Source organism: Anopheles stephensi, chromosome 2 (genome assembly GCF_013141755.1).
Source record: "Anopheles stephensi strain Indian chromosome 2, UCI_ANSTEP_V1.0, whole genome shotgun sequence".
Classification (NCBI taxonomy): Eukaryota; Metazoa; Arthropoda; class Insecta; order Diptera; family Culicidae; genus Anopheles; species Anopheles stephensi.
The window spans coordinates 58,703,429-58,726,922 of NC_050202.1; the positions used below are offsets into that span (position 1 = coordinate 58,703,429).

General features: G+C 46.3%; 1 protein-coding gene across 9 annotated transcripts; it reads left to right on the forward strand.

Moving 5' to 3' along the window:
- The first annotated feature begins 1,023 nt into the window (after positions 1-1,023).
- Positions 1,024-23,405, forward strand: LOC118506399 (dentin sialophosphoprotein). Of its 9 annotated transcripts, XM_036043460.1 has the most exons (8): positions 4,116-4,358; positions 6,658-7,482; positions 13,188-13,486; positions 13,561-13,971; positions 14,040-14,223; positions 14,287-15,204; positions 16,303-16,344; positions 17,239-23,405. In XM_036043460.1, the coding sequence occupies exons 2-8, from the start codon at positions 7,404-7,406 to the stop codon at positions 19,734-19,736; spliced, it is 4,431 nt and encodes a 1,476-aa protein (XP_035899353.1). In that variant the 5' UTR covers positions 4,116-4,358; positions 6,658-7,403; the 3' UTR covers positions 19,737-23,405. The 9 variants fall into 9 exon arrangements, with proteins under 9 accessions (XP_035899347.1, XP_035899351.1, XP_035899349.1 ...); XM_036043454.1 differs by lacking the exon at positions 4,116-4,358 and adding an exon at positions 1,024-2,428 and having other exon boundaries at positions 14,040-15,204; XM_036043458.1 differs by lacking the exon at positions 4,116-4,358 and adding an exon at positions 1,024-2,179 and having other exon boundaries at positions 14,040-15,204.
- Positions 23,406-23,494: the final 89 nt, after the last annotated feature.

A 23,494-nucleotide genomic window follows, 5' to 3' on the forward strand; every position in this document is an offset into this window, starting at 1 on the left:
GATCATAAAATTGCTAGACTTCAACTACCGATACCCATTTCTAGATGAAAAGGTTACAAAAAATTGTCTACCAGACCAATCCACACGACGGTCCCCAACTCTTTAGACCTTTCCAGAAACTCATTATCTGGCGATACAGCTTGAGGCTGGATGGCCAACATCTGATGAGTCTTCTTGACGATCAACTCAACATGCAACATGTCCATCAGTGAGCTTCTATTCGACTTATGCTTCAGAGTCATGGAATGTTTGTTGGAACAAGCTCTCACAAAGGCCAAGAAAAATCTAAACTTTCAATAACTTTCTCACATACAGTTACAGCCATTTATTCAACTTATTACCAGGAGTATGCTGAGTTGATACCTTTTTCGACATTTAATTACTTTATTATTTATTTATTAATGATGCCGGACCAATTCCGTATTGTCAACCACATTCAATTTATCTCAAGGGGACGGTCTGGTGGCCGAAGTGACAGAGGCGCCAGTCTTACAACGGTTAACATCCCATCGAAACCGCCTCCCCGTACACAGAGTTGACTACTTTGCTACGGGTAAAATTAAGTCACAGACAGCCAGAAATGGCAGCCCGAGATTTTTCAAGGTTGTGGCACTACCGGGAGGAATTTATCTCAAGAACTTTTTTGGGGGTTTATCCGGCTCGTCGAACAAAATGAGTTCAACATCACAGCTATAGCGGATCTTGTTCAATTTGATTGTTCAATTTGAGGTGAACAATATCCCATTTCAGTGATAAATATCCCAAGAAATGTTAGCTTCCATACTGATGGGCTGATGAAAACAAAAATTCCTTAATTCCTTAATTTTGTTATACGATCCTTACTTAACAGCACAATCAAGTTGCTTAAATATGGTTTTATAAGCTAAGGAAACTCATCAGCAGTCTCAACCCGAAAAGTCCTCCCCAGCCGATAATAAAACTGTACGTGGCTTGGAAGTGAAGACGCAATTGAGTCTCAGTTTACGACTGCTTTTCTGCAGGATTACAATATTGGGTCATTTATTAGTAAATGCTTCGAATCGTCCATGATCAACATCAAATAACTTTAACAAATTTGCCTGAAAGAATCACGAATTAAGGATAATTAAAATCAAATTCTTCTCAAGGAATAATCAAGGTATCGTTCATTATAAGCAATCAATTGATAGTCGCCCATACAGAAGGGTTCATGCTTCAGGTGTTGCCCGTTTTGCTCAAAACTCCCCCCGAAAAGCTCATATGTTCCATATTTCGGGACACGTGACACCGTCATACATGTGATACGCCAGCCGAAAATCTGTCACCTGGTCACAAAACTTTCCTCCCCGGAAACAATAACAATTCTTCTGCGTACAAAACTTTTCCCCCAAAACGATGTAAACAATCTTCACCGGCATCTGCTATGGCTGGCACACGGCTCTGCATACCAATAGCGCTTACAGACAACGACGACGACGAGCGCCCGAGCTAATACTGCATTGAGCCAAAGGGGGGAAATATTTGTAACAATGCCTCCTCCACCACCAATCTGGAACTTCCTCCCGGGGAAAATAGTTTACTTCCGCGCCTCATTACCACCCGAGCGGCAAGCGGACAAAACCACCGGTACCAACTGCGCCATTTTCGATGACGTAAATCGAGCCCTTCGGTTCGGGTTGCGGCCCACGCAAACTACGAGGGTGGGAAATGGGAATCCGTCCTGTGGGCCGAATGTGGTGGGTATATGCTTTTTGTTGTTCTCCGTCGCGACCACTCGGCATTGTCCACCGTCATTCACCGAAAATTGTGTGAACACCTTCGCCCGTGTGCGTGAGTGTTGGTGAGCCGTCTGCGAACGAATGTGTCACCCGTGAAAGCTCCCATTCTTCGGCGGACTGCTGCTGCTGCTGCTGCTGCTACTGGCTGGCTGATTCGTCCCGGACAGTCTTGTTTGGTGTGGTGAGCACACGGTTTACACGATTGACCGGGTTTTTCCGGTTACCCTCCATCGGCCATCCCGTCGCTCCCGCACGCGAACGTAGTATTACGTACAAAGGAAAGGAAATCCTATGCGCAGCTCATTCAAGTTCATGGCTGCGAATACTACACCATGGCAGAAGAGGGTGGTGTATTTGGATAAGGATTCGACCGCTCTTCAGCGTAGCCTCGTAAAACACCCCTGAAAAGCAACTTTGTTTCGGTACGTGAATGACGCTGGTGCATGTGCATGTGCGCTGGGCGATGCAATGTCGGTGGCGACAAACTCGGGAGAACCTCACCAAACAGTCCGATGCATTGTGCTGTAGTGTGTAGATGGTTTTTCCCTGTGAGTCCGTTAGCTCTTACCAAGAATCGGTTAACCTTAATAGTAACAATAGCTACGTTAAGAGTTCTAATAGTGCAGAATATGACACTAGAAACGGAATAGTTTCTCACACAAATAGAGCAGGTTGGTTGCAAAGAAAAATTTCTTCAAATAAATGTTTTAAGTGATTTGCTCTACAACTTGCCACCAGCTGACAACATCAATTTATGTTATAATATTCCTCCAACCACCTTTAGTAATGTTTTAAGTGTCTCACAGTTTCTAGTGCCGCTAGCAAACAAAAAATGTTCCACCGACGTTTTGTTGATTTCCACCTCGAAAAACGACGAATTTCGGAACGAGAAAAGCAAGGTATAAACAGAATCGCTTATTTGCATTATCTTCATACTAGTGGACTGATTCCGCGACGAAAGTAGCGGTAGGGTTGTTGGGGCACAATTTAACTACGATAAGGATTCCGCTTCGGGAGCGGTATGTTGCTTGTGGCCGAGAGCGCATGTGCCGCACCTCTTCGGACTGACATCAATTGCACGCAAACACACACACACACACACACACACACACACACACACACACACACACACCCGCGTAGCTCCATTGCTGTGATGAAGCTTGAAACTTCCCGATCCGCGTCGTACGAAGCCGAGTATGAAGCTTCCGGTTGTGTGTCTTTTCTACTCCATCCTCTTCGACCGATCTCACTCCATCCTGCTGCTACTACAACGAAAAAAAAACACCGCTCCCTGGATTCCGGGTGACGCAGTTGTAATTCGAAGTTAACCGCATCGCACCGCTGATGGTTTGAAAGTGGCCGGCAATGTCTCCGTCGTGTACGCCGGAGTACGCCGGAAAGGAGGAGCAAAAGAAAAAAGGCGAAAATAGGTTTATCGCGATGATAAGACGCACTGTTATCTAACCGTTTAACGGCTTATGGTTTCGGGTGGTGGTGAACGGTCTTGATCGACCATGAATGATGCTGATGGGTGTGTGAGTGTGTTTGTATTTTAATGTGTAATTACTGTTTGTGTGTAAGTATATATTTCTCTAGAGCTTATCAAACTTCATATTATGAATGAAGAAAACTGTTTTTAAAATTCACTTTTTCTATGTGATTTACAGAAAATATATGCATTTAAATCCTTATTGATTTTTTTTTTCGACACTCGATCATAAAGTCGATGGAGACGCCAGGTCTTTCACGAAAATGATCATAATTTTCCTGGGATGGGAGAAAACTATTACTATCACAAAGGAAAAAGCTTCAACTGCAAAACAACTAGTAAACAAACTTTTAACCGTAAAACATAAACAAATGGATATAGTCCACCAGCACTACCACCTCCAATCAATCATCTTCTTCAAGCCGCCGCGGCACTATTCGTAAGCGCGAGCTTGGTGTGGGGCGAGTGCTTTTCGCACACCATGTTCATTTCATTCATCGTTTCCTTCGTGTCAGGCTCGAACCTAATGAGCATCTGTTCCAGTTTTCGCTCACCTTCGAAACAGAGGAAAAAAGAGCCCTTTCCCGAAGCGCTTCATGAATAGAATGAATTTTCCCCCGAACGAGAGAGAACCTTATCGAACGCTTCCTCCGGCGAGAGAGTCCGACAGACGTGTGTCTGTGTGTGTGTGTGCGATAAATCGCAGCTAAAAGCGTATACCCATCCGGAATCCGATTGCCGTTCGATTGTGGATTCATTCACAAAAGTACACACACCACCCCTGCCCGAAAGGCTGTTCCAACGCATGCGAGAAGAGCATTCCGGTCGGGACTCGTTCGGATGAACCTGCTGCTGCTGCTGCTGGTAGTTCACCTCGGTCGGCGCTGCCATTCGGTCAGAAGGTTTTTCGCATCCGATCGCGACGGCCACCGTGATTCAGCTACAGGACGCCTTTGGCCAGGACGGGTGGCGTTTTATGTTTCTTTTTTCTTTCCAAAGCACCACCACCAACACCAGTACACAGCTGGCACCGTTTGTGTTGGTGAACGGTCAGTGCAACGGGTTTAACGGGAACTGTTTTCCGGAATGTTTGTCACCTTTTATCGCGTAAGGTTTGTGTGTATGTGGGGGGGGAGTTTTTTTCCGTGTGTGTGTGTGTGACCTACAGTGAGTGAAAATGGGAAAAATGTGCGCCACCCTCTAGGTGAAGCAGGCTTGCGAACGCGAACTCGAACCGTTCCCGCCTCGTCACAAGTGTGCGTGAAAGGATGCGCGCGTTCAGGCATGCCTATCACGGGAAGCGTTTTTCGAGTGTGTGAGTGTAGTATTTGTGAGAAGAAGAAGAGAAAAAAACAGGCATGAAGCAATAAGTGAGCTTTTCAGTGTGGGGAGCCATCTCCTGTATCTTGTGCTTCGAGTTGAAAAAAAAACGTAAAAGAAAATCACCAAAATGGATATTAATCGAAGAAAATAAGTGAAACCTCACCCTCAGTGGAGAGGAAAATTCCATCGCGATCCCATCCATCCCCATCTCTTTCGCACTGCCAACGAGCCTTCGTGGTATCTGGAGCTATTTTCTACCTCGACCTACTTCCAGGAAACCAATTCTACCATACAAACATCAGAACAGGGGATCCGTACGAGGTGGCTAGGATTGCGCTGTATCTTGGTGTTGGTGAGCTCCACATAGAGCTCCAGCCAGCTCTAAATAAGATAGGAACAAAAAAATAATACTTTACAGTGTTGAGGAACGTTTAATCGCAAATACGATGTACGGAATAGAGAAAGCCAATCCTTTATCTAATTGGAATCGTATGGATTTCCTTTCTCTCCACAATTCAGTGCAGACACGCTTCAACTTCACTTCAGAGTTGCTATCAGTGTGCTGGTTCACCCCAGATACAGATGCGCCTAAAATAGACAAGGGCATGTCCTGATTCCGAATCCTTCACTACAGCAAGTGATGCTTTTCCAATTCCTCCCCCCCCCTCCATTTTAATTGTGTGTGTGTGCGTGTGACGAGTGTGGTTGGCAGAATGACGTTTGTGTATTGTTCCTCACAATGGAGGAATTTATTTTTCTTAAACCTCTCTTCAATGTTTTTTTTTCTTTGTCACGGACGAATATCAGCTAATCTGCCACCCATCAGCAAATTCCAGTTTTATTTATATTGCTTGCTTCTGAGGTGGAAATAATGATGATTGATGCGGCCAGCCAGAGGGAGGGCAACTGCTGTTAGTTGCTGTTTTGCTGAGCTTGCTGCGCCCGCAATTACGTTAGTGTTTTGCGTGCAGGGTGTTGGTGTTAGTGGCGGGTTGTGTCCGTACCGTGTATACTGTACCGTGCAAGTATGCGTAGCAACCCAGCAAGGTTCGGTAATAAAGGCCATACAGCAGCTGCCACAGCAGCGCTTTCGGTGGTTTCGCTGATGGTGAGGCTGAAGTTTTGTGGTTTGCAGTGTGTTCAGTTTACATTTGAATAATTGCAATTTCTTTTGCTGTGGGATGTATTTTTTGAGTGGATATGCGAGATTTCTGCATATCAGTTTGCAATCTCTTATCATACCAATAATATTTAAGGAATGTCCTTCCCTCGCGTGATTCAACGCTAGAAAAATCTGAATTGAAGCGCGCTTTACAGCCAAGGAGTTTAAACATCAAGCAACCACTGAGGACCCTGCCTAAAACGCGCGGACAGGGCCCCATTCCAGTGCGACTTGCTGCTTTGTATCTCTGCCGCATTTTTCACCAACAGCCCAACCGGTTAACGACGTCCGGACGATGCGGATGCGACGTCTGGTTTGTTACGCGGGAACAGGACTGGTGCTCCCCACATTTTGATGTATGATGTTTCCTCGTCGTGCAAACGTGAAAAACAGAGCAAATGCTTCTAAGCTCAGGCGGGTTTTCGGAGAACATTGAGTTTTGAGTTTGGGAACTGGCCGGAAAATGGACGGCGACAGGGAAGGGCAACGATTTTCCTTCAACTACCGGACACGTGGGAACTACGTGATTCCCGTCCCGTGTGCATGTGTGCGGCTGTATGAGTGTGAGGCGTACAAACGGCAACCAAACTTGTGTTCGACACCGCGGCATCTGAAGCGAAATTTGTCGCAAACCTTGATTTGCGTCCGGAGCAAGCAAGCATTCCCACGCCATCGGCTGCTGCTCCGTGCAAATATTGAATGTTCGTGATCGAGAAACGGAAACCGCGGTAAAAAAGAAGGAACGGGAAAAAGTTCGTTCCCGTTCGTTCGTAGCTGGCAGGTGCAGTGACGCGTGAAGATGAAATTGAAATATCCTGGGACTGTAACGCGAACGAGGCGAATCTCTTCGGTCTTCGGTGCTTAATGCTGTGCAACTATTATGCTTTATTTAGTTAAACGGTTTTGTGTTCTCTTCCTGGTTTCAGGCATTTGCAGGCTCTTTCCCGGAGGCGAGCCGTGGAGTGTGTTTGTAAATATGTGCGGTACGTTAGTGCGTGGGTAATTCCTTCTCCGAACTGGGAGAAGGTGTGTAGCCAAGCCAAGCCAAACCAAGAATCAAAGAAGGCTGTCGCGAAGCCTTCATTGAAATGCAATCAGTGAAAGAAGGAGCAATATCAAGCAACGAAAACAGGATTCCGGAGTGTTCGTGCAGTATATGTGTGTAGCAGCGTTTGTGCTGCTACGGAACATCCCCTTAAAACCTGTGCCCTGTCAGTGGTAGCAGATACTCCCCCTGGCTGGCTCGAAGTGGTGATTTACATATTATGATTTAACGGGCACCGATCATGGCCATGGTAATAAGGAAAGAAGCGCACAACCAACCGACCGAACCCATCGGTACGTGATCGAAACGAGTGCTCGAAATCACTGTGGGCAAAGTTGCTGAGGACCAGCCAAACAATCTGTCCCACTGTCGGAGTTGGAATCAGGGAAATTGTTTTCTCGTCCCCCGTTTACGAGCGTCAGGTGCTAGTGCTCGGAAAAGAGTACCCGAGCGTATGGCGAATGAAATTGCGACACGGAGCAGTAGCTAGTGGCCCACGGTATCAGCCTTGCAGCGTATGAACAGTCACGAGAGTGTCCAAAGCCAGTACTGATCGTTGAAGCCACGAACACGTTGACGATCGGTGGTGACCGATCGCTGGGGAGGGACAGCGCACCGGGAACGCTTATGGGAACTCTAACGACCTCCTCGACGGCATCAAGCTTTCCGCTAGTGAAGTCCAAAATCGCAGGCACCAACTATGAAGGTAAGTGTGCGCCAAAAATTTTGCTGAGCAGCTAAATCATCCTGAAGAAAATATAGGTCCTCACATAAAACTCACACCGCTATTGGTCTATTGGTAGAATCTTTTCATTGAACCACAATAAAAAAAACCCTCCCAGGGCGAGACACAACCATAATGGTCGATGCCATCAAACGGCTGCCAAAAAGGCCGACTGGCTAATGTCGACGCGTGTCGTATAATAAATAAGTGGGTTCCGCAGCAATTATGCTCCCTGCTTCGCGTTCGTTCGTCCAAAGCGAGTTTGCAATCAGACAACAGTCAATGCGACAATACACATTACGCACTGCCAAGGCATCCTCTGATCGAGCGCATCCTGATCGGCTAATGTAATCAAACCGTAATAAAAACGGCCTTTCGATGGACCATTACGACCATTGCGCGAGCCGGGGGATAATATCGGACGAGTGTGGGGGGGAGAATTTTTCAATCCCCATTCCCGAGCAACCGGAGCGCAATATGGTTAACGTCGGACCGATTGGTGTCATTTATTAGGCGATCATTTGATGGCTGTTCGGTTCTTTTTTGTTTCGCCGAGATCTTCCGTGGGCACTTATAGGATTGACGCCCAACACCCCCCTCGAATGGATGACGCAAAAGCAGTTTTCCCTAGTTCGACCCAAGACCCACCCACACCCGGCAATGGTGGCCCTGCAAATTATAGTGACCACAAAAGGCAGTCTCCATTTTGCCGGCTGCTGCTAAAGCATTCGCTCGTCCGGGCCGTCTAGCCAGCCAGCCAGCCAGCCAGAAGGGTCAGATGGTCATTGCCGTTTGGCAATGGGTGGTAGCACTTTGGTAGGCGCGTAAATCAGGCGCCAGCCGAATGCCCCGGTTGGAATTCTTGTGCGTGCTTCTTCACCGTGTATCGGATATTGGTTGGCTCCGGCGAGACCAGCGAGACCAACGCCACAAAACATATCTATATTCTGCCACTTCGAAAGGGTCAATTTGTTTTATTATTTTCTCCCCGCGCGCGTGTTTGTGTGTTGGGGGGGTAGAATGGATTTTTAGATCTTCTTTTAGCCTCTCTTCTTGCTAGTGCAGACAGATTCGAGCTCGAAACGAGATCTCGCCAGTGATTAGTAATTGCTCAGTAACGCTTGCCAACTATGCGCCCGGATAGATGCACGGGCTGTTTTACTTGGAGATCCATTGTCTCGAAGCAGCAACAACAAAAACGAACGATAACCGACAGTGGGTGGTTGTATTTGTTTAAAAGCATTTAGTGTCGTGGGTGCATCGTATAAATATTCCCCAAACCCCCGGCATCGCTAGCTAAGCCAACCGGTTGTGGGTTGAAAGGAAGGATGTCAGCACAGAATGCGATGGAAGCTTTCGCCTCGCTGTTTTCGGAACGTTTCGTGCAAACATCCGCTGTAACGACACTGCTAGGACTAGGGCAGGGAAAATGCCAAAATACGCATTCGTTGGAACAGTTCCAGCACAGCTTTACTGGCATTATCATAGACCGGCATAAAAATGAGCACAACGGGGCTCAAGGCACAGGGGTGACACAGGGTTGTGCTGATTGCAGTTTGTGTGGGAGTCCTGTCCTGGTACGTGGTCAAAATAAGAGTGTGTGTGTGGTCAACGGCGACGTACGGAGGCGTTCAACGACCGCCTTATGACGCTTGCACATCGGCCCTGGCGTGACCTTTTCCGTGGCAAGGAGTCGAGAAAAATCTCTGCCATTGATTTTGTTTATTGCTGTTTATTACTGTACTGATAATTTGTCCATCCACTCCATCCAGCTGGGGCTGGAATTGTAATGGATTGTTTTGAAGCTTCGAAACGGTCCCTTGTGAGTACTCTGTGGGCCCAAACTTTGGAAGCCTCCACGTGTCTCATTACTGGAAAAACAAACCAACGCACCACATCAGCTGCAGGAACGCACCACCCTCGGTTCTCCGCAGAAAGATAATTGCTGTGGAAAGTTCTGCCAAAAAGTTTGACCAAATACCTCCGGCTCTGGCGGCATGAGCATCAAACTGGTGGTACACCAACCTACACACCGGACGTAACAGCATTTCTTTGATGCTGGCAGGCGAATGCAGCGTTTGTTGTTTGTTGAAGAGTTTTGCAAGTAAGAACGGGGTTCTTCCGTTGGTACATCAAATCTAGCAAAGCAAAATGGCACCGTAGGCACATTTTAATGTAATGTTTTCTGAGAACAGTATAATGATCGAAAAGAAAACCCCCCGTAGAAGTTGCAAGAATTACACATGTTTTCTTCACAATCAAATAATGCTCCTTTAAACTGTCCGGGCATGCTTGAAGAAAAGTTTAGTATTTATGTCACCTGCACCCAATCACTATTCATGTTCGGTTGTGCATAATGAGCCTACGTTCAACCAGCACGGTACCAGATGCTGCAGCGTGTTGGTCAGCAAGGAATTAATTTGCGACAGAAGCACCATTAATGGCTCGTTAATATAGAACGGGAGTGCGGGAAGAGTGGCTCTGCTCAAGGATACGTTGGTTGGTTGTACTGTTCAGAAATGGTAATTTACAACGCTTAAGCTTCCTATTTTTAACTGTTTCAAATGGAAGAGCAAGGTCTCTTTGCTGTGTTAGTTTAACCGCTGAACATTTGCACAGTGGGCTTTTTTCAATGAATATGAGGACAAAACGCTCAACGGTTCTCAACGGTCATTTTTTATTAAATAAGAACAGCCTGGTCCTATTGCTTTCACGACGGTCATAAAATTATTTAATTTTATTAGTTGGGGAAGTGCATACGGCAGGACCGAAGTTCAAATCCCATCCGGACCGTCGCCTCCGTGGTGAAGACTTTCTATTCATCTACGTGGTATCATTAAGTCTAGTAAGCCAAAAATGGTAGGCACGACCAAACAGCTTGTTAGGCCAAGAAGAGAGTAATTAACAAAAAATAACAAAAATACAATAGATAAATTAACAAAATCAATGGCAGAGCTTGTTAGGCCAAGAAGAGAGAGAGAAAGAGAGAGAAAGAGAAAACAATATATAGTTAAATGAATTTTTAAAAGGTTCTTGGAGGTCTCTTGACTAAATTGAATGATTTTGCCTCAAATTTAAATATCATTTACAGTATATTAAACCTTTATTTAATTAAATTTTATGATAACCGTCCTTTTTTATAATTTATACTTAAAAATAGCTTAAAAATGTCCTTGAGGCCTATTAAGTAAATTGAGGCTTGCTGTCCTATACTTGGATATTTTTTACCGTCCCTATTTATTAATAAATTAACAACAAATTTCCATTTCGAAATGCTAATTTAGGACAAAATCGGCAAAGAACTTCATTAGTTGAAGAGATCTCAAGCTGAAATAAAATTTCAAACTTTTACACCTAATAACTTTTAAACAAAAAATGTTAAACATGTAAAAACGCGTACGTATTTTTCGCGTTTGAACTTCTAAATTCGTTTGATTTCGTTCTAACTCAATTTTTCCTGATTGTCCCAATGAGCAATCGGAGTGAATGTTAAGGGAATCTTGAGTCCATATTTCCCCCCCGGTTCCACTGCGATGATATAATCGCCGATAAGAAACCCAACCAGTATTAATGTTCGATCTTAAAGGAGCTAAATATACCACACAATCAGCTTTGCAGCAAGAACATAGCTACATCCAAACCAAACTCGTAGCTATATTTATATGCCAGCACCTTCGATGGCGTTCAATTCAGGCCAGAGAGCATGCAGAAAAAAAGTGTAGAAAAGTAACTAACCAGTTAGCCAGCACTTACACTTACCGCCCAAGGACGAAGTACCTCTATTACATCCTTTGGCAAGACCTCCTTTGGGGAGGGCCTAATTAAACTGCAGCAAAACATCCGTGTGTTTTCTATCCGCAAAATTACAAACCGTTGCCAGTACTGTATATATGTATTGCGGTAAAATTTGTTCCCTTTCGCACAGTAAAGATGCTTGCTGTAACGATAAATAAACCATACACGCTCCGCTTCCGAGCCATTGACCAACCTCGAACCGGGGGGTTTAAAGAATAGGCACACGCCGGCACACAGGATAGATATATCGACCAAATGCACCACCAGAAAGTTGATGGTGAAACAGGGGTAGGAGGAAGGGGGGGGGGGAAACTGGGGGCGAGGGACTGGGAGAGAGGAGGCTAAATTTGACCATCGTTAGGGTAAGTAAACGTGAAACACTGAAGTTCCTGTTATCGTGCCCGTCTCGGCCGGTCTCGACCAAGCGTCCTCGCTCAGCAGGATAATGATCGCTAGATTAGTGGCGAGGTCAGGGCAGCAGAAGTCGTTTCGTGTGTGTGTGTATTTCGTCCTGTTTTTTTTCTTCGTTTCGTCCTAGTCTTATTAGCATCCTGCACACCTTGCAAATGCCCCACCAAACACCAATAGGGATGGCATGCAACGGAAGCGTTTGCGTGCATAAACCTCCACTTTGTTCTGATGCAGTCGAATTTCTTGGCCGCTTCTCATGCTCTCTCTCTCTCTCTCTCTCGTTCTCCTTTGGCTTCTTAGTAAGCTAGCTAACAGTTAGCGAGTGAAGTGTTAGGACAGCTTTCTGACAGGAACAACCAGCAGGTGCAGGGACACACTGTTTTTTTTTTTTGTGGTCTGCAAGTCACTGCCGAGCATCTTGTACAACGAACCGCAGTGGTAGCGTTGTCTTACCTCGCTTTGTGCCTTGACCCATACGTAATGGGTTCAAGTACGACCAGGAACCAGGAACATTAATCAAAACATTGAGGTACCGAAAGGAAAGCAAATGAGAGCAGTATTAGCTCGAGAAGGATTAGCATTAATTGTTGTAATTTCGGTCAGAATTGGAAGGCGAATTGAAGCCAAGTCTTTTGGTTACAATTTTAAATGTGATTCTGCTTCTTGTTGGCCTAACGACCTCTTAGGGTCATGCCATTTTTAGGCTTACAATACTTGATGACACCAGGTAGTTGGATAGTCAGTCCCCACTACGGGGGAGACGGTCCAGATGGGGTTTGTACTCTGGTCATGCCGTGTAAAGACCGGTCCGTCCTTTTGATATCATTTGGTGTCAAATAATTTGACTCTAACAAGACTACTCTACCATCACTAGTCACTAGAAAGAAGAGATCCAGATCGGAGTCATTTCTCCTGTAAGATGGTTTATTTCTTTCCTAATACTTTCTTCATCATTTTGAAGCTTCCTTTCACTCCTATAATACAAACTCTCCTAGAAATATTAACTAAGCCTCATCTTTACCCAGATAGACGTCATTACGACGGCGAACACATTTAGTCGACAGTTTGGCGGCTTTGCCGAGATCATCGTGGCGCATGGCAGCCATGAAGCCTTCATTTGGTGAAATATGTTCTTCCCCCTCATTCAATAGCTACCTTTCGCGGCCACGTCGCGGTCGTTTCTATTTCCGTGAATGAATTCCATCTCGCGCGAAATCCGGCCCGCGAGCAAATGAAAATCGTGCGAAGTGATCAAATTATTCTAAATTAAATTTCTGCTGATTATTTATGATGTTTCGCGATGGCAGTGTCCCCGGCACAAGGATGGATGAACTGTGGTAGATGAGAGATTTTCCCTAGTTCGGGATATTTGAGATTTTTCGACGGTTGATTGTAATTTTTGCAAAACATTAGCTAGAAGTAGAGGAGAACGACTGCTAAAACATCATATTTATAAACTCTTCATCTCGTTGGAAACACAGAGGAAACGACTGAAACCCGCTCGATGACGGAGCGCAGCGGCCGAACAGACTCTAGCGGACGTTCGGCAGCACTCGAGCGAGCCTACGTGCACGACGTTTACGAAAACTGCGAGGAACCGAACGGACAGATCCGGCCGAAGGTGGCCCAATTTCTCGGCGGGCTCGAACCGGGTTCGCTTGTCTGTGATGTCGGCTGCGGGAACGGCCGATACCTGTCCGGGTTCAATCCACTCATCTACACGATCGGTGTCGACCGGTGCTATCGGCTGACACAGGTTGCCCACGGGAAAGGCGGTGAAGTAAGTGAATCAAATCGGTCAACCGACATCGACAGTCTAATGAAGTCGCGTTCCTTGCTCGGTTTTTCTCCCAGGTAGCGATATGTGATAATCTCGAACTGCCATTCCGTGACGAGTCGTTCGATGCGGTCCTCTCGCTAGCGGTAGTGCACCACTTTGCCACGACGGAACGACGCGTCGGTGCGATTCGCGAACTGGCACGCATCCTCCGCATTGGTGGCCGAGTCATCATCACCGTGTGGGCACTGGAGCAACGACACCGACGGTTCGAATCGCAGGATGTGCTGGTCCCGTGGCAACCACCGCGCACCAAAACGGGTGGCATCTCGGACGACGAAGATGACGACGACTTTTTGCCACCGTACCACGCGTACACGGAGGACTCGACCAACTCGAGCCGGTCGGCCGGTGACGGCGATAGCTCCAGCTTGTCCTCCTCATCGCCCGGTGAAACGTGCTACAGCTTCGTGCGGCGTGCAATACAGGTAACATTGGTGCATTGGAAAGTGATTAGCGACTGCGAGACTAACACCTTTCCTTCGCTTCTTTACAGAAACTCGCCGGCAGTAAGCGCAGTCCGTGGTTCCTGGAGTCGTGGAGCTCGCGGGAAACGAAACACGACAGCAGCCTCGACTACGAGGACGCGAAGGATTTGCCCATCGAGCTCAGGCGGCTGGAGGACTTCGACGACCTGCCGGAGCCGCCGCTGTCCGCTGGGCTCAAGAGCCGGAGTCTAGGTAGTATACTAAATCCACCACCAAAAACCATAGTTAGATCACGTTCAAGTGTACCAAGTTTAGGTGCTCAAATACCTGAATCGAAAGCGACCCCCGCCGCGGAACCGACGCCAGTGTCCCGCCGACCAAAGCTTGTCAAACAGAAACAGTCGCTGTGCGACGATGTGGACTACAAGTTTACCGAGTCCTCCGCACAGGCGTACCGCGAGCACGCGCTGCGCAACGAATCGCGCGTCCAGCTGCTGCGCAAGCAGAGCTCGCTGAACGAGGAGCTGATGGCCGAAAGCCGGTTGCGCGAGAAGGAGCGCATCCGGAAGCGCATACAGAAGCAAATATCGCTGAACGAAAGCTTCCTGTGCCGGTCCCTGTTTACCAAGCGGCTGCAGGTCATCAAGGAGGGTTTCGCGACCAAGCTTAAAACGTCGACCGGCAGCCTCGAGCGGGTCACGAAGAATGGGTTCGTTAAGATCATACAGAACATAAAGGCGGCAACGCCGGCCGCGTATCATGGTGGACCGGCTGGCAGTAGTGGTACCGGTGGTGGCCATCCGCATCACCATCACCATCATCACCCTTACCATCACCATCATCATCCGCACCACCATCATCACCATCATCACCAACCACACCACCAGCATCACGCCAGTCCGCACGGGGCGCCTAGCGGCCGGCCACCGTACTGTTACGAGCCGGGTGGTGACTGTGGCCCGTGCCCGGGCGGATGCTGCCTGGCCGGGATGCATCCCGAGCACGGTGGGACGGGTCGGTACGGGGGCTCGACCGGTGGACACCACCGGCTGTCGCGCAATAATTCTGCCAGCGGCAGCGGTACCAGCAGCAACGGTAGCAATGGCAACGGTATCAATGGCAACGGCAGCAATGGCAATGGCTCGATCGGGCACGACAAGCTCCTGGCGTCGATGGGCAGCAGCCAGGACGAGGCGTCCAAACCGAGGCGACACTCGAGGGAAAGCGGTTCCGGTAAGTTGGCCCATGTTCCTGCTTCGGTAGCAAATAGTAGCTCTCAAACCTTCCCGGTGGTTCGTAATGCCACCTTCAACCATTCTCTACCCTGTCTCTTTTGTCTGACTCTATCTGACCTTTCCGTATCCGTACGTACATGATGTCTGTTTTGTTTGTTCCACAAAACACCACATTGCTCTCCTTGCCGGTGTCCAGGTCGAGCACGGATAGGGCTGCAGTCACTTGCCGATGCGATTGAGGTCGGATGATAGTTTCCTTATCCGTGTTTGATGATGATCCTGGACGAGTTGTGGCCCAAGGACAGCCTACCCACACTCACTTCCCCCAATTACTACTTTTGACCCATCACACTGTCACTACTGTTCACTGTTTGCTAGTGTTACTATACCTTACTCTACTATACATCACACTGTTATACTGTTCTCACTGTTATACTCACACTCCCGCAACCACCCTGATGAGGACTTTGCTGTCCCATATCGCCACTGCCTCGCTCCCTGCCTTACATACACTCACACACACACTGTGTTTAAGAGTCTGACGTTTACTATGTTTTCACTGTGCAAATTCTTGTTGGAATGCCGATTGAATGTTGACAGTGATCGTCCAGTTTGTTCCGATGGCTGAACATGAGCTCGACAAGTGTGTGGAATGCCTCCGAATGATCTATCGCCTAGTAACGATGTTACGTTGTTCACAAGCTCACCACCACTCTGTCCCAATCAGCACACCGATCACAAAGATCAAACAATCCGATCCGATTCACTGTTGTCCTTTCCTGTATCACGTTCACTTAACCCGATTCATCACTCAATTAGAAGCAGCACACAGTACTGATCAACACCTACCGATCAACAACACTCTGTACAATCCTTTGCGGTCGCGTTTTTTAGTACAGTTTTTTGGCCCATCAAACCGTTTTCTTGTTCTCTCAATTTTCTTTCTTTTTCTCTCTCTCTCTCTCTTCTCTCTATACTTTTCTCTCTCTTTTTCTCTCTCTCTTTCTCTCTCTCTCTCTATCAACCACTTCTTGATCAACCATGACATTCCATACTTCTGCTATTGGTAATGCCATCATCTGTTTCTTTTCTACAGACAGTTTTCGTTCTACTTTCATTAAACGACAACGTTTTGCGGGTACCTACCAAACCAAAAACCAAAATCGTTTCTAGCTAGTAGTAATCGTTGAACGTATCTAGTTTGGGTTCTATCTCCAAAAGAAGTTAATCGGTAGCGTTGCGAACGATCTAGCGTATCCGGGAGGGAGTGTTCCAATGTTCCGAACCTAGCGGTGAAGCATTCTGTGTGCATGAGCAGCTGGGAGAGAAAATAAGCAGAAATCCAACGATGAGCTAGTAGATGAGCATGTGAAACTAGTTGTCAATAGCAAACCCCTAGATTGCCGTGTAGTTCGTTCGATGTACTATCATTAGCTAAGTGTCTATCTAGCAAGCTTCCGTGAGCGTGGATTGATGTGTGGATTAGCGTATAGTTTATGTTAGCAAAGCTTCGCTGCCAATCGTCATCATCGTTCCAACTGGAACAAAAAAAACTGACTGACTGACAAGTGCATCAAAATTCGCTCTAATCACCCATTCATTAGCAAGCTGACCGTAAGACGAGCCGAAGACAAGTGTTCCCATCCCATCATAGGTATCATGCACGAGCATAAGGCACGACACCTCACCAAAACCGATCGTTCCATCTTCCATCACTGGTCCTGCTTTTCATCAGTCTTCCAAATATGCACTCCCCGTCAATTCTGCACCGAGCCCGAACTGTGTCATGCTTCCGACCACTTACGCTCTCTAATAATTAACCAAAAATGCATCACGCGCCTTCCTATTGGCATAAGATTGTTAAGTTTTGTTTTGTTGAACAATTATGATTGAGAACCACTCTTCTTCCGCTTGCGTCTATTAGAATTTGTGGCACGTAGTTGCGACCCTTGACGTGACGAGAGTTAACTAATACGGTCGCTTTTCTCTCTTCTTGCTTTCCTTTTCCAACCGATGGCGGGCCGCGATGCAGATTCGTCCAAGGACAGTAGTCTTCAAAGTGATACCAGTATCGAGTCGGAGGATAGTTTTGCATCTGTGATTTACATTCCTAAACCAGACCAACAACAGCAGCCAACCCAGCAGCAGCAGCAAGTGCAATCGAACGGTGGCTGTGGAGTAGTAGCCGGTGGTAGTAATGGCAGTAGTGCGTGTAGCGGCGGTAATGGTGCTAACGGTGGCACGAACAGTGTGTCCGATTTCTTCAGCCCTGGAGCAGCGATAAACTGCATGCCTTCCTCATCAGTGCCAACCTCTCCATTGGTGATGCCTTGCCCAACACCGGCCCACTCACCGGCGCCTCCACGCACCAAATCCGGCTGTGTGGCTGCCGCTTCCGAACCGGCCGACGGCCACACCAGCTTCAGTTCGGTGTCAAACGGAGGCAGCAATCAATTCACGTTCGAGGAAACCGTCATACTACCGTGGCAGCTTGAGCAGCAAGAGTCCACGGTGAAGGAACCGACGGCGACGAGCGATGCTCCAATGTCCAATGTTGTACCAGCAGTTCGCGATACATCCGCTTGCTCAAAGTCTACATCTAACAGCTCCACTACGACCACCACCACAGCATCCAGTACCTGCTCAGGTAAAGCTGCTGCATCATCCGGAACGGGGAGTAGAAGGAATTCCAACCAAGAGGGTGTATCCCCACAGAAGGCAGGCTCGCAGAGCAAGATCACACGGCAGCAGATCAAGGATCTGCCACCGATACCGAAGTTCCGTCGCAGCGGCAACTATCCCATACTGCGCCGGCAAACATCGGCCGCCGCTGGCACCAGCACAGCGGCGCCCGTACCAGTGCCAAAGCTTCTTTCGCTCGAACTGTTCAACCCGGAGACGGACGATCTCGACAGTGACTCGAGCGAACCATCCTCACCGGACTCGATCGACAGTGTGATCAGTGCACTGAGACCATCGCTATCTCCCCTACCCGCTACCGGCTATTCCGCCAACAACCCACACAAACCACATCCCAGTGGGTCCGATGCGTCCGAGAGTGCTGCTGCCGCTGTTCCTGTTGGAGTCCCATCAATACCGCCGCTTGTAGAAGCGGCTGCTGTTGTAGCGCACAAGCTGGAAGATGTAGTGGACATGGCCATTCCCGAACGGCTCGGTGCGGATGGGAAACCGTTACGCTTCAACGGCCTACTGAACTCCACCACCAGCTCAACCGCACTACACATTGCCGATGTGGATGAACACAACTCACGCCAACAGCTGGTGGACTTTGCGGAGAAACTAAGTGCTCAGCTGCTGAAGGAGCTGGAAAACGAAAAGAAGCGTAACGAAAGCTTCGATGAGGATGACGACGTGTTTGGTGTGGATTCGAGAGTTCGGCCTGCGATCGGTTCACCACCGATTATTGATCCCTATCTGAAGAAGCTGAACGGTGATCTGCGCGATCTCAATCAACTGCGGGCGGAGCTGCGAGAGCGAAGACTTATGCTGGCAAACCTGTCGAACATGGGATCAGGCGTAGGGTTGAGTGGTCAGTTTGGGGGTAGCAATGATTCGCTCGGTCCCAGCTACGGTTCCTCGATGGCTCCGATCATCCAAGAAGAAACGGACGATGATGAAGAATTTAACGAGCTGGAGGATCGTCGATGCAATGGAGTGGAGAGTGGACAGCCTGCCGGTGGTTCGAGCGCGCTGAAGGTAACATCCAGCATCAAGTGTAAGAATCTCGGTGGCAAAACGGTGGACGACTTTGTCATCATACCGGAGCTGGACGAAGACGACCCGGAACTGTCCAACGATACGGCTTTGCTAATACAGGAAGAGGATAGCTCCGAGGAGCATCTTCACACGTCCGCTGGTGGTGCGACTGTCCACGGTGCAGCAAGCGGCAGTACACTCGACAGCTACAGCCGACGCTGCAAGGTGCCTACTTATGCCAGTGCGAAGCCGCTGGCGGGCGGCGACAGCCAGCCAGGTGGTAGCAGTAGTAGCAGTAACAGTAGCAGCAGTAAAGACACCGCCACCGATCACTGCAGCCGGTGGAACAACTGTGTGCCGCAGCAGTCGATCGCTCCCCACAGCACAACGTTAACAACGACCACGACAACGACGACGGCTACGATGCAACCGTCAACGTCAAGCACCCTGGCAGCGGGTCTCAGCACGGGAGGTACCGGACCCTCGGCACATATCCCTGGACCGCCCAGCACGGCAGGGCTCTCGATCTGTGGTGAGCGCAAACCCCTGTCGGCGACAAAGAAATCCTCAATGCCCTCCTTTGAATCTCACGCCAGTGTGGACTCGTGGGCCCACTCCACCAGTACCGCCTCCCTGGACAGCCCTTCGATCGGCGGTTCGGCGACGCACCATCGATATTATCACGTGTTCCGGGAGGGAGAGCTAGACGCGCTGATCAATCATCACGTGACCAGCCTGCACATCGTTTCCTCGTACTACGAACGGGCGTCCTGGTGTGTGGTCGCGGAAAAAGTACACGTATGGACAATTTAGAAACTGCTGCTAATGCGGTGTAACGTGTCGGGTGTAACGGTTTTTCGTTTCAAACATTTGACAGCTCGATGACAGATGCCTTTTTCTGCTGTCAAAATTAAAAAAAAACATCAGTTACAAAAGCAAGCGAAACCTTATAACAGTTTAGTTTCATCGCTCACAATATTATGATTTTGCTAATCAACTTTATCGATTCTGAGTTTGCAAACGAGCAAAAAAAAAACCGGCAACGAAAACAAATGAATCGAAAACTAACCATACTGACCTAAATGTGTAAGCGCAACTAAAAGAAAACGAAACGATCAGCATTTTCTCTACTCTCATTCAACAACCCCCTGAAAATATGGAGGCATCGCGTAGAAAGAAAAATGGGACGAAAATAAAGCCGCGATCGCGACCTGATGGGGAGTTCGCATTGACAGGTACTGTATTACTTAAAAATAATCTCTGTGATTGATCTATATTGACTTGAAAACATTAGTATTAGAACAAGAGAGCGCGAGAGAGAACGAGAGAGTGCGAGAGAGAGAGTGACGGGTGAACCATAATAATACAACTAATAATATTACTACACGTATCGTATACTACGAGATATGTTGATAAACGATGTTAAACAAAACACACGCAAGAGAAGAGAATTAAAAAATACAATTCCAACGAACCGGGTGAGATAGCAGCAAGTAGATATTGAAAAATAGCTCTTACGTTGCTCTTAAGTTGCTGGATTGGAATTTGGCGTGTAACTAAAGCTGTAAAATTAAATCAGAACCACATCTTCGAGTTCGACTCTTCTTGACTTCATGTTTCACTAGGCGATCATATAAATTTAAGATGTGAAAAATTTCTATTCTATTGGTTTGAGTTTTTTTTTATCTAATTTTGAAGAATATCGGAATATTTGTGAATAATTCTTCTTGCATTATTGTTAACGAATACAACCCCATAGTTATAAGAATTTAGGATTATCTTCTCATTCATCGAACGCTGATCGTCGTCCATAGGCGATCGAAGGATTACAACAACGTGTAGCAGTTGATTTCATAATTTATTTTTCCTTATCTCAATTAAGCATTTCTCATGTCTTTTCAGCTGCAATTCAACTGCAAAACCCCATTCATTCACGAGTTTCCGAGCTCATATACACAGTGTTAAACTTTGAAGAACCAATTTGTAAAAAAAACAGCAACAAGCGCCTATGAAACGATTGTTATCTACGAGAAACGATTTACTCTTCTACTGCTGCTGCTTAGGCTAAAAGTTTGAGTTTTTGTATAAAAAAGGGCACACAAAACAGGCATCTCTTGTACACACGAGACTTTAAAGCGAGCTAATGCAATTTCTTTACGTATTTTACGCTATGACATATCATTTCCTATCCCGCGCTCGATCGTGGGATCTGATCGCTGTTTGGTTGTTACATTGCTAGACTTTTTACTTTAATTTAGCGAATCCTCAAACGAAGCTACCTGCTAGCAAAGGAAACAGTATGGCCTATCGTTCTCTTTTCGAGCGTAAAGCTCGCCTAGGAATAGTAACTAGTTAAAGCCGATCATTTCCGCTGTTCACTGTAAGAAGATGCACAAATCCAGTAAAAATTTTTCCCGCTGAGAAGATACTGGTACTGGTACATAAATGGTGATGCAGTTATACGAATTAAAGGTTAATAAAGCTAAGCTAAAAACGTACTGACGAGGCATTTTCCGTTCCGACAAACCTCTATGCGCTCAAACTCAATCCTTTCTTTTTTCGCCTTACTTCTTTGTGACAAATAAATATGAATAACAATCATATCAATCAACGCCCACAAAACTATTAATCCACAAACAATAAAACCGATCCACAGAGAATAAAACCACTCGCAGAGCCAAAGAATCGATCGACCAGGTGCAAAAATGGCGAACAAAACCAATGTCTCAAAGCAAGTAGTAAAATAGTAAAACGCACAGACAGACGCAGAACCCGTTTACAAACCTAGCCCCACAAAACTATACAAATCGCATCGCGAGTGCATAATCACTACAGAACCCAGCAAGTATTACCAACCACAATCAAAGATGAAAATTTTGAAGGTTTTAATTTTATAAAGCTTTTTTTTTAGTTTAACTCCTCTCTATTTTGTTGGCCAATTTAGACGATCGTGTAATTAAAATAAAAAAAAGCCATTGTATAAATCTCCTCCATCTCCTCCATTGGTAAATTGAGAAGAATCTTAAGAATTTCGAACAATAATCAGTAGCATTTTTACTCTTGATCGAGTTTTATTACATGCTTTACTTGTAGCGTGACTAAGTGATCGAGCAGAGGAAACAGCAAGCAGAAGGTGTGCATGTTTTTTGGGTTAGTTTTTCCTTTTTGGTCCTTTTTGAAGTATTTGTACAGTGAAGAGGATCACTTCTTTACCTTTAACAGTTTAAATGTCTTTTACTATTTCATATGATTTTTTTTACGGCAAACAAACCCCTTACAATCACTTGGAAATTTAAATACAAAATCCTTGATTTATGATAAATGTTATGATCAGTAGCATTTAAAAACGAAAGCTCGCGTATAACGAGTTTCCGATTAGTGGATGTATAAAACCAAGCAAAAAAAAAACAAGAAAAACCTAGACCATAAACTCCGAAACCCTGTACATTTTAGCTAAATGAAAACGAATTACTAACGAGGGGTGGAAGAAAAAAAAACCACATCGGTATCGGACGACACAAGAAACTCTGGATAAAGATCATGGGAGAAAGCATTGGTAGAGGAAGTACCGTGGAAGGAAGTAATCGAAATGGTGATTAATTTTTCTTTCCTTTCTAAATATGAGCTAAAGAAAAAAAACCCCTATTCATCAGCGGAGTATGAATTATACTAAATCTAATCTTGAATAGCAAGCTTTCGCATCGAGATTAAATTCGAGACTCGTTCGTACTTATGTTGAAGGGAGAAAGAAAAAAACATGGCAACAATATAAAAAACATACAGGAAACAGTGCAGCGAAACCTAACTCAACTCAACGATTAACAATGGAAAGAAAAGGGAAAAATCCTTCTCAACAGACCACAAACATGCAGCCGCCTTATGCGGGTGGCCTCTGCCCTAACAAACACGCTCTACTACGCTCTACTACATTATATGCCTTTTAGCTGTAGACGCGGTTACCGATCATATTTTATCCGTTCATGAGTGATCGTACGATTTACTTTCCCGTTTTGCCATGCGATGCGGAAAAGGGGTTTCTAACTCTTGCGCGCGTAATTAGTTTAAGAGAAAACTAAGAAACCCCACAAGAAACTATAACCCCAAACTAGGATTCGCGATACTAACAAATAAAGAGAAGCGAGACGTCTATCATCTGAAGAAGTAAAGACAAAACACACACTCACACATTCACTCACTCACAAACACAGTGTAGCGAACCAAGGAGAAAAGAAAACCTTAAAAAAGCTATAAGTAATGTTAAACTAATTTGAAACTAATCGAATGAATCTAGCTAAAATTAATGCATTACCGAAGCGGCACCGAACAAAGTGAACCGTTCGTTGCGTCGTGCACTTGGGGGGGAAAATGTTTGTGAGAAAATAAAACACGGAACAAACAAACCATAGAACAAGAAATGGGGGAAAAACAAACAAAATAAACATTACTACGAAGAATGTCGCCTGTATATTCCAACAAAAAAAATCATACGACATTTGTGAGTTAATTGTGATGATGACTTACCAAAACACATTTGACTTTACAGGGTTTCCCAACTTTTTTTGGAGGCTTTC

Bases quoted from the DNA above. Each gene is read 5' to 3' on its own strand.
- LOC118506399 (XM_036043454.1), top strand. From the start codon at position 7,404: ATGGGAACTCTAACGACCTCCTCGACGGCATCAAGCTTTCCGCTAGTG. The intron at 15,205-16,302 runs GTAAGTTGGCCC...TCTTTTCTACAG, and splicing joins CTCGAGGGAAAGCGGTTCCG to ACAGTTTTCGTTCTACTTTC. The intron at 16,345-17,238 runs GTACCTACCAAA...GCCGCGATGCAG, and splicing joins TAAACGACAACGTTTTGCGG to ATTCGTCCAAGGACAGTAGT.